Source organism: Centruroides vittatus, unplaced genomic scaffold (assembly GCF_030686945.1).
Source record: "Centruroides vittatus isolate TY-2023 unplaced genomic scaffold, ASM3068694v2 contig_409, whole genome shotgun sequence".
Classification (NCBI taxonomy): domain Eukaryota; kingdom Metazoa; phylum Arthropoda; class Arachnida; order Scorpiones; family Buthidae; genus Centruroides; species Centruroides vittatus.
Genome location: NW_027122221.1, coordinates 696808 through 715390, shown reverse-complemented (window position 1 = coordinate 715390; position 18583 = coordinate 696808). Strand labels below are relative to the sequence as shown.

Sequence of the window (18583 nt, the reverse complement as noted above, 5' to 3'; positions counted from 1 at the left end):
AACATATATCATTGTATACGGTGTAAGCGATTTTAAAATAACGATTCGAATCGGTAATCGAAGAGCAGTTACTATACCCACTTCTCCTAGTCCGTAATTTGCAGAAATAGTCAAATAATTAGGATTCGAGGTGACCGGATCGCACGTAAACATTACACCGGCAACGTCGGCCTTCACCATTTCTTGTATTATTACAGCCATCGGAGTATTTATTGCCTGGCCATTTATCCTAAAGTGTTAAAAACATTACTTTTAATTTAAAATTAATCGAAATCGCATACATTCTTATAAATACTTGGAAATATTGAGTGCATAAATAAATAAAATAGGAATTTAAACTAAAGACTAATCGAGAAAGAATAAGAAGGGCTAAATATGGCGGCTGACTCGTCAACTCGACAGTACTACGGTAACTATGGTCTTAAATGGATATAGACAGAATGGTTCTAATCGTAATTCAAAAAAGAGCACTTATCCGGCAGAATATAAATCAAACATCAAATTGTACCTTTTATATTGAACGGCGATGTGCGAAAACTGCGATGCCCAGCACCTCATAATGGCTTTGTGAATCTGAAATATGAAATATTTAATTATTTATAATAACAGTCACATCTGCCGTCGTTAATAAATTATTTCAGTACTTTGTTATACCAATTTTAAACTGATACATTTTCTGACAGATTTTGCCACCGTTTCTTTTACTCTTAATGTTTCTGCGAATGACAACGAAGAGATTAAAGTAACCGTAAGAAACATTTACGGGTGGAATTAAGCCAAGATGAGAAAAATAATTGGATAAAACAACGCCGGTTAACACGGGGCCGAATGGAGTTTAGTGGAATATCGATGTGGCAAAAAGAGAACAACGGCCACCGACAGAACGTAAAAAGTGGCTGCCGTTCGGAGATTCTCTAATTTTAAAGGTTATTTTGCACGCGTGTCAAAGAATTATCCGAAAATTTCGCCGCCGTTGCAGATTCGATGCAACAACGGCAACAAGAATTTTGCCAAAAACATAGAATGGAAACTACATTAGAGATCATTGAATCGACGAGAGAAGACAATGGTCGACCTTCCAGAATTTTCTGCGGGAATCCGGTCTATTTAGGCGCTAAACACGTAAAAAACAATCCCGAAAACTCCAGACGGCCATCTCTGCGGTTAGGCACCGATGTTCGGTGAATTTATCCACACGGCCATTGATGGCACGCGCAAGAAATAAATCGAGAAAGACCAGAAAGGAAAGCGTATAAAAAGTGATGGATGAATCGTGGTGGAAAATAGACGTAACGAAAAACGTCAGCCTCGATAAACTTTTCGAAACGAAACGAAAACCTCTACACATCGCGAGTTACAGTAAGACAGCAATTGGTAATCGAACACACGCATCGCTTTCTAAAGAATTAAATTCTAAAATAAAACATTTCATTCTCTACGCAAAGATCTTCATTTACCTCTCGGATTCCGGTTACGTTGAGAAACGTTTCCATTTGCCCCGCGGCCGATAAATCTTCGGAATCTTCTCCTGGGAACGAAAATATTTCCCTAATTACAACACATTTATATTTATTAAAAAGTGGGCAAAATAAAATATTCTTCGTTGCCGATAAAAGAATTAACACCCGGATTACACTTCGAGCCGACTCGGAAATTCTCTCGCTTAGTTCCATCCAAACGTATGGGATCTCGTCCCTCACCACCCGCCTACCTCGTCGCGCTCTTAGTCAAACCCGACGAAAAGTATGGCAACAGGATTCTTAAAATTTGCAGTACGAAAATGGTTCTATTATACCTTTTTTAAATGAAATTTTAAAAATTAATAAGGCACCGGAAATTAATTGTTTTACGCGCGTTTCTTGTATTTTCCTCGATAGCTTCGATATAAAACCGAACAAGAATTTTACTAAAGGAATAAATCGACCGTACGGAAATTTTCCGAATATTCATTATTACGTAACAAAAAAGATTCCAACCCTGGGCCGAAGATCTGACGGCAAAGGGGAGCGACGTATATTCTGTTCCGAAGACTTGGACGAACTTGTCGTGGAGAACCCGAGCCAAGGACGCGGGTAAAGAATATTCTTTCAGGTATTCGACAGTTCTGAAACGAAATTCTTTTCAGTTCACGAGGAAACGTAATTTCGAAAGTAAGAATTTCAGACTGACTGCGAGCAAATTTCTTTGACGTCTTCGCCGGTTTTACCCCTGCAAAAAAGCAACGAGACGACCTTTAAAGGTGATTTTTCTTAGATAAAACGTTATTTTTTACGGAACAATGTAAAATAGTCGTTGGCAAATTACCAAGCGGCATCTTCCAATCGGGAAATGCGAAGAAGTAATTCTTCGTTTCCGATTAACTCTCGATAGGCGTTGAAAGTTACTACAATTCCTTTCGGTACGTAAAACTGAAAAATTATTTAAATTTTCGCAAATTAATAAAAATATTTACGCCTAGCATTTAGGAAAATAAACATTACGCTTTTTTCGATATCGGAAATTTGGTGTAAATCGACCAGAGAACTTCCTTTTCCACCCAGGATCGACGATCGATTCGTGGTCGAATTTTGCAACGACGTCACCAAAATGGCTCCCACTTCTTCGTTATCTGCGGGAAAATTTTATAACCGATTAATTCGTCTTTACGTGTAAATTCGGGATAAAATCAAAGGATTACCTTTGATCCGAGGGATGAAACGAGGCACGTGTCTCTCTCTTATCGTTTCTGGTCTTAATCTAAAATTTCGTTAAAAAATAATCTATTTTTAGTATTTCCAACCCGAATTCGTAGTCCAATTATGAGATGACGAGAAGATAATTAATACGAAAAATCTTCGTAGTCTTTCGAGCTCGGAAGAAAGGAGCGGTATTAAACTGTAAGGGGGAAGGAATTTAAATACTTTTTGGTAAATTAACACTTCTCTAAACGAACGATCGTCGCAATGTCGGGCTGCAACTTTTAATCATATTTTTAAATCATTTAATTTAAACTATATCCTCTCCACCTCAATTTAGTAGCGCCTCGCCCCTATACGTCGTGCTTTCTTTTAACAATAGAGTCGTGCCGGTCGTCTAACGTTTTTCACGGGAAAATTTTTGAATCGAAATAATATGACATTCCGTTCGTATCGGAAGTTATTATATATTTAATCGGGTCCTCTCGCCCCTGGGTTTCCATATCTGGTCTCTTCATTCGTCTAACTCCGTTTTCGAGATTAAGGGAAAACAGACGGACGGACCGGCGACAGTGGGAATTTATAGGTCTACAGTTTATTCAAATTGCAGCCCAGCAAAAGGCTAAAGGAGCCTGCTCTACCTCTGAGCCTCGTACGACCCCGTTTGGGATTCCTGGAAATATATTAGGAGTAAGTCGCATTAAGACAGGTATTCGACCGATTTAAATCACGAATATAGTATTTCAAGTTTTAATTCATGCAAATTCTTTGTCTCCAGAATTTCTCGAGAAAGAGGAACTCTCGAACATAGCTTATCGGTAAATTACATCATCGTCGAGTTTTTAGCCAATGGAAAACTTTCGGAAACGGAACTTACTTGTGATAGAAGACACAGACGCTGCGTGCTCGCTTGTCGTTCAGTCTGGCCGAAGACAATTGCAATTCGGAAAAGAAGGTCGTCCCGATACTTGTCTTAGCGTCCATCCCGTCGATGTTCATCTTCCACCATCTCTTGCCTGAAAGACCACCGTCATTTACATTAATCATTCCGAAGAGTTTACTTATAAGAGAATTCTCGGCTGTCTCTCCCTTATTGTTACGAGGAAGAAATTATGGGACAGAAATTACTTACGGGATCGTATTCGTGCCACTTTGACAGTGGGAGGGAGTCCGTCCAGATAGAGTCGACTCAAACTGACGTCGGAAACGTCGATCGGGTAGAGAAATCCGTTGCCCGTCGTGACGAATCCATACTTGAAACTGTCCAAAATGAAATAACTTGAAATTTACTAATCACTCTAGGAAATTTACAACCGAAACTCGCTCCGAATATGTCTGATTCCATTCTTCGACATCCGGCCGTCCCCGTTGTATACGCGGCGAACCCACGATGGCACGAATAAGGCCATATCGTTGCCCGCAGTGTGGTAAGGATTTAAAATGAAAACAAAAAATACTCACTCCGAAATCACTTCGGGGACGTTCAGAGCGCCAATGCTGACGGTCTCGCCCGTCTGCAAAGTACAAATATCCACATTTAATAAAGCTAGGAGGCATTTGTAGTTTCTCCTCTTTTTGCCAGATAAGAGCGCATATCCATCATCTTTCGTATCTCGAAGAGATAGATTAAATCGAAACGCTTACCTTCCCCATTCCGACGAGATGCAAATGATGATAAGAGGGTTGAGTTCGTAGAGTCCCTGTAAAATCCAATAAATCTTACGTTAGATAACCGCCGAAAGACAGACAAAATTTGCTTAAGAACCGACTGAACAAGTCCTAACGATGGGCATAAATTTGATGTTTAGGTAGGTTCAGTTTCTATAGGAAAAAATCCTGACCTATAAACGAATTTCTACTTTCTGTCCAGAATAACTAGTTTTGAATTATGCAAAATGCAACGCGAAATTGTTGAGTCTTGAGTCGTGTGGCATAAACTTATTTAATAAATGTTCTCATATAATAATACCGCGGTGAGATAGCCGAGGCGGTAACGGACCCATCCTACCTCCCGTTTATCTGAGAAACCCGGAATCGAATTCGGGTGGGGATCCTCCTGGAATGTTTCGCCAGTGGTCGTCCCTCGCCACTGACTGCCCTCGTAGCAATGGCTGATATTTGCTATACAATGAAAGCATTTCTTCAATTAAGAACGAAACAAATCAAAACTGCTTCTTGCATTTTAATTCTCCGCTAATTAGGGGTGACAAAAACAATACGAGTCGATTAAGCTATCAATAAATAATGTTAAATAATCACTTTTTATCGAGAATTCTGGCCGATCTGGAGTACTGATAGAGTGCTGTGTTTGCTCTTCCTTATTCTACTGGTTAAAGTAGAGCAGTTATTTCGATTACGCTACTTCTGCTGGTCGGTAGAGTAGCCAGCCGAATTCGAAACTAGTTAAATTTTTTCTGTTCTCGCAGGCATCGAGTGGACCTTTCTTTTGCAAACCTAGCACGACTTCTAACGTCAACAACCGGGCCTAGTAAAAGACAGGCCCGAGGGATCCATATAAAACCACCCGCGAAAATTTTTGATAGTCACGAGTCATCCGGAAGAGAAAACTGAGAAAGAAGCCGATAGAAGAAATTGGGCGCGTTGCCTGGTGGGGCGACTTTAATACAGTACAAACAATTTCTTTATCTGTGTAAAGCCGCTTTACCAGACAACGCAGCCATTGACGAGAGACTACAAGGCGAATTACCGTAACTTCTGCTTCTGGTTCCCCACAGATGCAGCTCCTCTTCTTTACCATCCACGGTGACGGTTCCCATTAAACATCCGCATTGCTCGTATTTATTTAACATCGTCTTCAGTCTACCAATAAATATAAACTGTCGATTGTTTATAAAATCTCCAAATAATTGATTTTATATCCTTCAAAAAGACCGAAATTTAAATTCTCGGTTTTAATTTATTAAGGCATTTTGATGCTGGTTTTAATTTTGTGGTTAAGAGGAAAAGAAAAATTTCAAAATAAAACTAATTAAATTCGCCTCATCGAAGTGCGAATTTGTTATTGGCTTTCTGGTAACGTAACGCCGATTTTTCCTCCGTGACCGTCTTCCGAATTACCTTTAATCGGTACGTACAGTACCTTTCTATTTTTGAAATTCGGCGGTGAATTACAAACAAAATAAACACGTGGGAGTAATTGAGTTAATTGAAAATTACGCGTTTGAATAAGTAGTTATTAATTGGAAATTAAAAGTACTTACTTTTCTACGTCGGGAAGATTACTTTTCCACTTTTCCGCGGCCATGGCCGAAGCAACTAGATCGACGGGAGTGTCGTAAAATAAGTCGTAAACGGTGCTGGTGGCATTCCATCTGTCAAATACGTCATTTCCTCGTTAAAAATTCAAATTCCATTTGATTTTCTTTCTTTTATCCAATCGTCTAAGTACGAACCGTTAGGGTAGGAACCGAACTTTCTTCGTACGGGAAGAAAATTACGAACACAACAATTTGATCGCAGTTGTACCGGTCATGGTTCGAGCGTTGGACGAAACGAAGAACATTAAACCAGTGATTTCCAAGTGTTTTTAAAACCCGGCTACCTAACTGGTGTAAGACTTTAGTATACCAGTTGGGCAGCCGGTATATAATTGCGTGTCGAGTAATCCGTGACATTCTGGACTTTGAAAATCACTGATTTAGATTAAAGACATTGGAATTTCACGCGTGATTTTTTTTCTATTTTCAAACGAAACGGTGGGAGAAGGAACTTCGGTTAATTGGTTAAGGTTGCGTGAAAATGAAAACGAATACTTACGTAAACTGGAATTTCACGTGGGTTACGGTCGGAGGATCCGTAGCAGGTACAGTCCTGTCAATATAAAAGTGAATATTTTATAAGACGAAGAATTTAAGAGTAAAGTAATTATGGAAATAAAATTTTTATTCCTCCAGTTTCGCCATCGTATCAAACATTGAAGGTATTTCCAAATATTCAAACGAATAGTAAATTATTAAATTGACATGCAAAAGAGATTTCGTTCTGCTTTCGTAATGCACAGATATCTGTTTTTTAATTCTTTCTGCCTGTAGGCAGGGCCCTTTAATCAAACCCAACGTGAGTTTGGCATAGCAACAATGGGCTGCCAGATGGTGAGAGACGACGTATCCGGGATGGACCACCCCGTAAAACTCCTAAACTTTTTGTCCCGAGCAGATTCGTTCTCGGGTCTCCCGGGGTGGAAGGATTAAACTTAGAATGGTGCTACACCGAGTCTCATTGTCGGGATGTCTATTGGAACTCGGCGCAGAAATTTTGGAATTTTTCACCAGCGATCTGTCCCGTTTATGTTACTTGCTGTCCCTCGCAATCTAGCCACCTCCATTATGCACCTGGCCGAACCCACGATGTGTATGAGACCTCCCTTAGTGTCCCAAGGGCGAAAAGAGCAAAAACAAAAAAAAATCTAAATGGATTCAACACTGAAAGGAGTTTGCTGTTTCCTGAAACAACTAGACCTGTATCCGAAGCATTATTTAATGGCGGTCATCTTCTATAAACAATATTTTATGGTAGCCTATATTTGTATACATGCACACCTTATTTTTTCAAAAGACTGAAGAAAGTTGATCTTAAGTGTTATTTTTATTTGTAACTATAAAACAGCAATTACTTATCACTATTTCCCGAAATTCGAATTTTCTTGTTTATGTATTGGATGGATTGGATATATGCATCGAGTCCAAATAACACAGGTTTCTTTCGTTTTTATTAAAGACACTATAATAGTTGATTCTAAAGTAAACTTATTCATTTATAGTATCCTGACAAATACCGAACTTTATCGGTTGTTTGTTGAAGCAAAGAAAGAACGTTTACTAAAATGATAATGCCGGGTAATGATGCGTGATCTATTTTCTAGTTATCTTTGTGGCGTTTATACGGGATACAAAGTCACACTTTATCGACGCTAGTCGTTATCTTTGCGTCTCGATCAGTGGATATCGGTCCTTGGTTCGCCATCGATATTCCATCGAGCGATTCTTCCGATAGAGAACGAGGAGGAGCAAACTCGAGCACGAGCGTGTAAGAATGGTTTGGATGCTGTATAACAAAGTAAAATAGTCCATTTGTTGATTTTTCTTGAAGATAATTCAGAATCACCTTTCGATATTCAAATATGCTTCGTAGAGAAAGAAAGAACAGTGAGTTTTCTGTCATAGTAACGAAACCGTGTTGCGGGGCGATGAGAAGTCTTCGAATGTACCCGCCACGGATAAATAGTTATGCGCTTATCCGTTACTTCTCTATTAGTCGGCAAGATAACAGGAAAATCGATCCGAAATATAAATTTTATGTATGACCAATAGAGGATCCAGAAATCTTTAGAAGGGAGTGCAGAAAGGAGACAGTCGACCTTACATATTTTTTACAACCCGGCTAACTCGGAAAAGGGGTGCAGCTGCTTCCCGCTTGTGACGTTTCTATACACGCGCCAATAGTTTTTTAAAAAATGCTTACTTGAGGAGTCCATTGAAGACAATTCTCCAGCGACGCATGGGACTCAGACACCTGATGGATAGTCCGTGAGCAGCGAAACAATGCTCCGTGCCGACGTAATTGGCGGTGATGGGTTGACGCAACAGGGAGTAACATCGACCGTCTTCTAGTTTCAGGTACAACCAAACGTCGGCAAAATCGTCCACTCTTCGAATCAGATACGTCACAAGACACGCTCCCTTCGAATTGACACCATGGAAGGCGATCTCGTCGCTTCTCTTTTAAAAATATATAAAAATGACAAATTCATTCATTTTTCTCGGATTATGTTTGGACAAAAAGTACGAAAAACATTTGAACAACTACAATTCGACTTGTTTGAGTCCAGTTAAAGTTCTCAAATATTTCCCAAATGTGTTTTGACTCTCGTTACTCTTTCTCCCAGGTTCGTAATAGGTGCGGCCAAAACACCTATTTCTCGGAACGAAATAGTGAGAAGTAAGTGTTTTGATTAGGATACGTCAGATTCCTCTGTCGCCACCATTATGACCATGGTCCAAACCGAGAAGGGATCGAAGCGCTTCGTAGAATTACCACCTAATTATGACCTACCTGAGAAGATGGATGGTCGGGACGAGGTAATTCATATTCCCATTCTCTAGAATGAGACAACACTCCTAGCGACACACAGTCGTTTTTAACTTCTCCATAAACGTCCTCTTTGCCCTTCCTGTCCTTACCGATTAGTCTCAGCAATTTTATGTATAAGAATGCCAACGCGTGTTTCGCAGCGAAGACCAAACCTGCAAACGAAGCAAATAAAATATTATTATACAGAATACAGTATTCGTAGGATAATAAAATTATCGTAGTTTACTAATAACTGGACTAAAGATGGCGAATGGCTAACTCAAAGGAATACGGTACTCTATATATCTAGCAACTCTACATTATGTTTTCATACGCCACCATCTTCAGAAATTTTGAGCCACAGTTCTTACCAATCATCTGTATTTTTCACGAGGTGGCCGGTATTTGACAAGTATTTAAAAACGTTCCTCGTCAGTACTGTACATGCGGGATGGAAAGATTAAAAATTATAATAAACGATCTTGATCTCTGATTTAAGAAATGAAAAATATTTATAATTACATAGGAAATCGTTCCTATTTATCTATTTATTTTCTAAAATTAATTCGACAGATTAAATATTTCCGATAAAATGATTTATTAGTCGCTATATTAACTTCGTTGCAACATTCCTCAGCATTAAAACTGATAAATACAGACCAGCGATAAATCGTTTCTGCATAGAATCCTTAACGTAACTAGAGATTGAAGGGTCCAAATTAGGATATAATAGTCTACATTTACCCCTGGATTTGGTTGACAGGCAAAGCAACACCACACTTGGGCAGTTTGACAAGGGGATTTCTCCTCGACTAACTACCAGTTTCACTGGTTTTACGCCTTTGTACCATTATGAAAAATAAACTCTTGGATATTGTATATTTACGAGAATTAAGACATTGAAATCTTGCTGCTGTATTTATTTTTCCTCATTTATTTATTTACGAAAATAAGTAGCAAAGATCCCCTTTGTTAATTTTCAATTTGAAATACAAATAGAGACGTAGCCTCCTCACGTCTCTATTTGTATTTCAAATTTGGAAGTTAAAATAAACATGGTTTGTTTTCGCTTTTATTTAAAGTATATATTACTTAAATAAACAGTTCAAAGTCCGAAGATTTAGATCCGATGCACGCTTTTCTTTCATTACGTTGTTATAATTACGAGGTTAGTATACCTTTGCGTGTAAAGTATTGTTTTCAATTCGAGTTTAAGTCAATCAACGTAGGCCCATCTACGAGAATGGTATAAAGTTGCCATTATTCGCTCTGACCAAAAGACCTACGAGTGGCCTAGTTTATAAAACCACCGAACAACGGACTGGCGCGTGGAGTTTTCCAAATTTCCTTCGTGTGTCTAACCCCGTTAAATAAACTTAATGAATGAAAATGTGTCTAACCCCTACATAAGGGTCAGTTTTCTACAGAAAGTTTCCTCGGAAGATATAACCTCTTGGCAGATCGCCCAAATAATGTGTTGTCTTATCTAATTAATCCGTTCTGCCAGGTTCGCTAGTGGGGCAACAAAGTGGTGAGGGACGAAACCCGACAAATCCGGCACTGATCGTCCATAAAAATTCGATGTCGGATCCCTCGGAGTGGCCTCGACCACCAAGAAGACATTAATTGCGACATTTTATTTAAAAAGGTCTCAAACATTAATTCTGTGATTTGTGTACGATAACATAGATATTTGGATGTGTTAAGCAATCGACAATTTATCTGACGTCACAGAAATATTCTAGTTTACTTACTCTTATTTTAAAAAGATATTTTTAACTAGAAATCGTAAATATTGGATTAATTTGTTTCTTTTTTTATAAACTATAAAACCTTTAAACTAAAGTATTTGCTCGGTAAATAAGACCTTTTTTAACACTTTTCTTAAGTCAAAGGTACTCACAGGTTTTGTTCCATACTAAATAGTTGGGGTTTAGTGCAGCGCGAAGTCTGACAAGGTGGTGCTTCGGTACTATTTTTAAAGCAGAGTGAAGCCATTGTAGTTTGTAAACATTTAGACAATGTACCTCGGCCAAAAAGCTGGAAAATTACTTCTTGCAGTTTTTTTCTGCGCTATATACCAATATATAGGCCACGCTTAAGCCGTTTCGCAGTTATTGCGCAACAACATTGCGCTTTGCCCGTACAAAATTCCGTAGACAGTGGCGCTTCCTTAGACAACGACGATTCAAACTCGGGGCTCCGGTTAGCGCCCTGACACTTTTGAATTTACTACTACGCCTCTGGTTTGGTGAGATAAGATAGTGCGGCGCAAGGACGTTCTGCCAATGACTCCTAGAGGACTTTCTAAAGAAAACTGGCCCTTAGGTGTTAAACGCACGAAGAAACCCGGAAAACTCCACGTGTCTAGCTCGTTGGTGGTCCGGATAACCCCACGTGCGACCAGTGTTCGGTGATTTCGTCCACTCGGCCACTGGTGGGCCTTCTGGTCAGAGAGAATAATGCCAACTTCATTATTCCATTCTCATATATTTCTGTTTACGCCTGCAGTTATTGCTTTAAACTCGAATTGAAAGCGACCGTTTACACGCACAGATGTTCTAAGTTCAGTGTTTTATATACAGTATACTAGTGTTTATAATTCTCAAATAAGAAGCTTAAAGAAGAAAAAAGAAAAATTAGGAGATTTCACGATTGACAAATTGCTTAATTTCAGTTTTTAATTCGTTCAGTCTATTATATTGAATCTCCTTTAATACTACTTTACATTCATTTATAAAAGTTTATTTAATTCGATAGTTTGTTTATATGGCTAAATTAAACAAAAATAATCCTTGTTACGTTTATAAATATAAATGTCAAACGTGATAGAGGAAGCGTTTACGGTGCGATTTCGAAATTCAAACAAGCTTCCTTGCTATTATTTTTTAATTATTATTATTCTTCCCTTCTCTTGCCCTTTTGTTAATAAATAACAAAAAACAACCTTCTACAACTTCCCGTTTATACGGAATATTCTCTCTTTTTACGTCTTAAATATATTTTATAAAATGTCAGTTTTGGAATTTTTTGGTGGACGAACGATACGTCGGACCCGACCGATCCCATAGTAGGCCGAACCCGCGACAGGCGCCTTCGGGGTGAAAAGAGCATCCGGATCGTGTGAACCAAGTTTTATTTTCAAAGTATTTAACCCATCAGACATGATAAACATTGATTTGAAAGAGTTGAGCTGTATATTTATTATCTTAATTATAAGATATTATCTCGTGTTTTTATAACTGTTTAGTTTGATAAAATTCGTTTCGATAACAAAACACGTTTACAAACATAATTCCAGTGTAAATCTGTAGAACCTTTTACTCCTTAGAAAAATGAAAAATTAAATTTAATTATTAACAATTAAAATTTAATGATCTTTTAAAATACTTCGAAACTTTTTACACTTATTAAATATTTCATTTCTATTTTTATGATTTTTAATTCGGGGTCTTTCACGACACTCGTAAAAATATGTGGGAACAAATACGACACCAACTACACTGAACGTTGATATTGTTTGCGTTTGAACGATGGGTTAAACATGTGGAGTTTTCTGATATACTTGACGTTTCTCACATTTCAATATGAGTCAATCTCCTATTAAAAAAATCCTTCCAAACTCCTCAATCCAATCCTTGACTCAACAACTTCGTTGATATCTCCCTCTACAAACATCTAACAACTCGCACCTTGTCATTTGTAACTATGTTGTGTTTCATAAAAGTGAATACATGACTCGCACACGTCCGTTACATCGCTACGTGTTAATAACTACACTATACTTGACGTGTGGTTTTATTCATTCGGTCATTAATGGACGTTCATTATCGTGAATTAACAAGTTCAAACTCTTACTCTAAACATTTTATGCCACCTTTTAATAAAACTCCTTGATTATAAGCATTAATCTATGTATTTATTAGGTAACAGAAAAATGTAGTATAAAAAGTAATTTCGGCGAATAAGCGGAGCGGGGAGTCGCAAAACTTGAGTTGTCAATTCGTGCTTGACGTGACTGAAACAGCGTACAGAAAACGTTATACTTCGTGAGGACGTGAACAAATTGAATTACAGTTACGTTAGATATGTTGTCTAAATAACAGAAATTCCAACTATTTAGACAACATATTCGACATATTTACAGACACATAATGTTAGGTAATTAGAGGATGATGAGTTAGGGGTTGACAAATATTAAAAAAAATAGGTAAATGTAGGATGGCGAGAGTTCGGACGGTATTATTAGATATTGACGGTGATAGTGATTAGTGATGACACGGAGTCTAAAATAAAGATATGTTACTAATAATTTAGGCCTATATAAACAAAGGACAGGTGTAATAGGCCGTCAATAAATTTTCATTCATATTTTACTTCGATAGTGCAGAATATTATATAAATTACCAAAATATGTGAGTGTTATAAGAAATGTAATTTCTCGTGTCAAAAATACAAAACAATTTCATTCCAAATACTATTTCTCACCATAATGAATCGAGTAAAATTGTATAGCACACTTTATGTAGTGTTAAAGTTAATAAATTATTCTTAAAAATAGTTTGTTTTTATCTAGATTAAATTTCTATGGCTATTTAAACGTATCGGAAGATAAGCTATGGTTTTCCTAATTATATTCTCATACATATGTAATAAAATAAAATGAAAATTTATTTACTTATTTTACCACTACCAATTTATTAAACAGATATATTATACACAGAATATTACGTACGAAGCTTTCATTCACAGTTTTAAACAAATCTCTATTTAAAACTCGGATAAATTAAATCGAAAATAAAATTATTTTCTATTTATTCACATCCTCATCTGTACTTTTAAATTATTATCTTGTTAAATTTTTCTAAAAACCAAATATACTTTTTCTTTCTTTATACGTGATATAAAATTTAAAAATATAATTACGAATAAGATTTTTCTTGACACAGTAGAATGCTCGAAAACTACCTACTAAACAAGCGGATAAACCAACTTTTCGCCGCAAAGCGATTCTAGCGCCAGCAATCGGCAACACGACACATTAACTCTACTTTAGAATATGGCGTAGAGAACGGCTCAGATTACACCGTATTTACAATTAATTGAAACATATTTTTTCTTGTCGATTTTAATTTTTTATTCGTTTAACTATTGAGATTACGAGAATATTCCTTTGTCCGAGTAAAAAATAAATGCGAAAAATCGTAGTCTGGTATCAAGACAGGGAGCAAATTTCGAAAGATAACGAATAAGATAAAGAATTAGTTTTCGGTTGCTTCGAAAAATAAAATCGTCATTTCTATTTATAATAGAAACAGTAATAATAATGCCCGATAATTTAATCGCGACTTTCACAATCATCGATAAAAACCATTGTCTTCTGTGTTTGTCGATTATAAAAATATCTATTTTTTAAAAAACGGAAATAGAAAACGACGGAGAAACCCGCATATAACGCGAACGAAATGTAATTTGCTAATCAATTTTCTAAATTATTCTTCAAAATCCTCGCTTTTATCTTCGAAAAGTAATTAAATTCTGGATCCGTTCGGATACCCGTTCGCCGGAATTAGCGTAAAGTTATAGACCGAAACGATGGAAATGTATTGATATATAAGGAAGGATCGAGCGATAGAAAGTGTTTTTCTGGGTGTTTATTCGTTATGTCGAGGTCGAATCGATATTCAATCTCGACATAACGAATGAACTCAAGGTTTAATTCGGATAACGTGCCGATTCGAACCCGTTATCCGTTACTAAACGCGATACATTCGAGATTTCGTCCTACGTAAACAATTTTTCATTCTCAAACCATTTAATTCTCGTCGATATTAAAGTCAAAATAGTTTTAATCGGCTTAAATGCGTTAATTCCGCATCTTTACGGAGCTCCCGCGCGACTTCCGGTGGCGAAACCCAATTTTTTGCCCGATAAAAAAATACAATGTTATCGAGTAGAACGCCCCGGAAAATGATTTTTGTTTTATCTCGAATCCTGGCTTCATTTTTCCTATCAAACGGTAAAGGTCGTTTTAATGGCGTCATTTTCTTTAATTATGTCTCGCCGCTTTGTGGCGCCATTTCCGCACACTTACAATGTTTCTACATCCCGGCGTGACTTCTATCCTTCTTTACGAATTGTTTGAGTTCCGGTGAGGATCGGAAATAGAGGGGCGTTATCAATTTTCGCAATTTGTACGTAATTCCGGAAGTTTTCCGGCTGAGAGTTACTTTATAAACGATAACGTAAGGGAGGAAGTGACGATACCTGTACGAGTTGACTTCTCGTCTGCCCCGTCCCGCGAGAAGAGACGATGTACAGAATAGATCGCTATTAGCGCCACCACAGCCAAAACCGTTTCCATTCTTTTCTGAGCGATCTTCGTTGCGCCGTTCCTAAATAAATAGCGACGGTGACGTAATCAATCTACCTCTATCGCGCGTCCTTCGTCATCGCGCGATAACAACTTTCGACCCTTCGATAATTAAATGCACTTTACGGAGGTAAACCCGATCGAACGTCGAATTTCTCGGGAGTTTAAGCGAGAAGGAACAGCGTCGACCGGGTTCATCGCGCCCATTTTGGGTGTTTTTTCAGAGTAAAAGTGCGTAAAAAACTTTCTAACCCATATTGTTTCCTTTCTGAACCTCCTCTAAAGATTTCTGAATCCACTACTGGATGCGATTGTCGCGAATTCCCTCGCGTTGACATTCTTTCGTTCCCCCTTCGATGGTTCGATCGACGACGCTCATTAAAGAAGCTTAAAGAAGCGCCAGAAGAATGTCGCGTGATACGAAGTCGTCAGCGAGGCTCATCCCGAATAAGTTCAGTGCCTCTGTAGCACGTGTTCGCGACTCAGTTGTTTACAGTTTAGTAGAGAAGGTGGTATTATGGAACTCCTCCATTTCGGACTGATAATAGATTCGAACTCTAGCAAATTGCGGCTGTGCTGCACTAGGCAGACATCCGCAGCAAGGGGAGGACGCCTCCCATTTCAGTTATGCGGTTGAGCTCGGTGAAACGGGACATTTGTGTTTTTCGCCATTCCAAATTTTTGAATGGTAAGCGAATTTAATTATTAACTGGTGCGTGTGTCCCGTTCTATAGGCCCAGGGGGTACGTGTTAATCTGTCTGATGTTCACGTTTTTAAAGTTTGATGTTGACAGAAATTAAGATGCGCGAAATACGGATCCCATTGGCGTTTTTAATATGGAACCCGACTCCTCTGGGGTTCGTAATACCCACAAGTTAAAACCACAGAATAGTTTTAGTATGTGGTAGACGAATGAAAAAATTAGAAATAGATATCTAAAAGTATAGATAAGTAGATCTAGCTAAATTCTGAAGTTATTTTTGGTTTTAAAAAACTGTTCTGGATAGGTAAAAAATCATAAAAGAACACTTAAATTGATTTTATTTTAATTTTCACACGCTTAGGGCCCAGCTGAACGAGCCAAAGAAAAACTCGAGGAGACAAACATAGAGCCAGGAGATAAGGGCAGAGACAGTGAGTATGGTAAGGGACAAGAAAATGGGAGCCGAAGAAAGCTGCAAAATTTTATGAGGTGCCAAAAACTACTTCGCGAACTCCTCTTTGCAAGCAGACGTTCGTCCGGAGCAATTTGTGAAAAAGACACTAGGTAGAAAGACAATTCTTTCCGAGAATATCGAAAAAGAGCTTCTGGAATATGTATTGTTGATGGAGGTCATATTTTTCTATTATTAAAGCATTTTTTCGATAAAATACATTGGAGTTAATGATTTTGTAATTAATTAACATTTTTGTACTTTTCTATTTGTTTTTGAATACATTAAGGCATATTGTTTTTGGAAAACATACAATGGGGTTCCATATTACCATCCAGCTTCCCAAAAACGACTTTCTGACTTTTCTTACAGAAGCCTTCAAAAACCATGCTTATAGTTATACTAGCGAAAAATCCAATTTGGAACATTTAGTTTGATAGTTACCAGTACTTTCCGCACAAAAAATGTGGGCGTAGTTATGATACCTTGTTTACAATTTACTGTAATGAATGAAAATAGGGTTCCATAATACCACCTTCTCCTATACTCGTATTGTATATTGTATATTAGGTCATTGTCGTGTAGCTTCCTTCTTCCCACAACTTAGACTTGCCCGTATAAAAAAGGTGTTTATACACGACTGTAGTTGCCAGATCTCGCGAAAAACCGAGTGGCATTCTACAATGGTTATTTTTCCCAGTTACAATGTAGTGAAAACCCCCGAACATAGTCACGGGTTCGTGCCTCACCAATGAACTGGCCCAGTGAAGTTTTCGGGGTTTTCTTCGCGTGTCTAACACCTAAATAAAGGTCAGTTTTCTACAGAAAATCACAAAATTAGTATTTTAAAATTAATTTGTCTAATTCCTTATTAAATATAAAATTAATTTTTAAATTTCAAACTTTCGGGGAAAATGCTAATGAACGCTTAAAAACCGATGTTTATTTACTGTTTTTAAATCGTATTCCTTATTTTTAATAATACAAAAACGAGTTGTTTAACTTTTCCGGCAACATTTAAAACTGCATGTGGCGCCATCTGTTACGATGTTTTATTTATAAACTTTTCATGTAATTAAATATTATGAAATGGCAAAATGCCTAATTTTGAGGATAGGAATGAGTTTTATTTATTTATTTATTTATTTGTAAATGCTAATAACTGGTAAAGTATTAAGTCCGTTCCCTCTCGAGATACGACACCTGACCCATTTATATCTCACCACCCCTCGACCTTCAACCACCAAAATTTAACAGCATCAATCCCCCTAATAACCAAAACCTCCCTGCAAAATTTAAGAAATTTTTGACAAAAAGCACGGGAGTTATTAAACTTCAGAGTGAACAAAATCATGCACAAACACTATAACATCCATACGTACAGAAAAAAAACCTGAAATTATTTCGCATTTCTCGACGTTTCAACGCGTCCCGAGTCCAAAAACGTAAAAATCTTGAAGGCCATTTTTTGACCGACTACCATACTTTCCCTCTGTTATATATAACAGAGAAGGAAAAGTAAAAATAATAAATAAATAAAGAGTAACTCTGCAAAATGAATCGATCATAATACAGTCAAACCTGTGAATAACGGCCACTGACGAGAACATATAAAAGTGACCGTTGTTAAGAGGTTATTTTGTACGCGGGGTTTTTTAAAATAAAAAACCAACGTTGCTGAAAACATGAATACAACCGTGGTAACTGGTCCTAGGTTCGTCTCTGCGCAACGTCCACTCGGAAAACTCCAAGTGACCGTTGCAAGTCAATCGTCTGAAAAGGAACCAGTATTGTTAATTAACAGAAAGATTTTTAATGCTCTCACCTTTATAAGCTGCACGCCTAATTACAGACACGATTTGTGCAGCAGGTTCCATCCTCACTATACGAAAGCAGTAACGTAACTGTTACTAGAGCACGAGCGTAACATTCTTCTACGAGAACACCGAAGCGTAATGACAATTTTTCATGTCTTGTATTACTTAAAGTTGTTCAAAATTGTAAATAACGCGCAAATTCTTTTCTCTCGACGACCTTGAATACCAAGATCCCAGTTGATCCGACCCCGATTAATGGAATTTCTGCTTAATTTTATATAAACGATGCATTTACTTGTCTAATTTACCATAGTTTAAATAGGGCAGTAGACAATCTAAACGGATCGTCTTCACACTCGTTTATATTCGCACCTCTCCCGAAAACGGTCACGTCGCGAGGTTAACAACCTCCGGTCTAAACCAATTTCGTCACACGTTTAATCGAATATAAACTGCAATTTATTGTTTCGTCA

General features: G+C 37.6%; 1 protein-coding gene across 1 annotated transcript in view; it reads right to left on the bottom strand.

The window, feature by feature from the left end:
* LOC136976608 (rifampicin phosphotransferase-like) overlaps nucleotides 1-15164 on the bottom strand; it is a 36912-nt gene extending 21748 nt beyond the window's left edge. The window contains exons 1-18 of the mRNA XM_067271945.1: nucleotides 15033-15164; nucleotides 8748-8938; nucleotides 8157-8413; nucleotides 6453-6506; nucleotides 5897-6007; nucleotides 5383-5495; nucleotides 4320-4375; nucleotides 4137-4189; nucleotides 3808-3935; nucleotides 3553-3691; nucleotides 2678-2736; nucleotides 2481-2608; nucleotides 2305-2408; nucleotides 2170-2208; nucleotides 1977-2104; nucleotides 1458-1528; nucleotides 509-573; nucleotides 82-229 (exon numbers count right to left, since the gene is read on the bottom strand). Of these exons, the coding sequence (XP_067128046.1) occupies nucleotides 82-229; nucleotides 509-573; nucleotides 1458-1528; nucleotides 1977-2104; nucleotides 2170-2208; nucleotides 2305-2408; nucleotides 2481-2608; nucleotides 2678-2736; nucleotides 3553-3691; nucleotides 3808-3935; nucleotides 4137-4189; nucleotides 4320-4375; nucleotides 5383-5495; nucleotides 5897-6007; nucleotides 6453-6506; nucleotides 8157-8413; nucleotides 8748-8938; nucleotides 15033-15129 (1941 nt within the window). The 5' untranslated portion in view covers nucleotides 15130-15164. The remainder of the gene's footprint in view (nucleotides 1-81; nucleotides 230-508; nucleotides 574-1457; nucleotides 1529-1976; nucleotides 2105-2169; nucleotides 2209-2304; nucleotides 2409-2480; nucleotides 2609-2677; nucleotides 2737-3552; nucleotides 3692-3807; nucleotides 3936-4136; nucleotides 4190-4319; nucleotides 4376-5382; nucleotides 5496-5896; nucleotides 6008-6452; nucleotides 6507-8156; nucleotides 8414-8747; nucleotides 8939-15032) is intronic.
* Between the last annotated feature and the right edge of the window lie 3419 nt (nucleotides 15165-18583).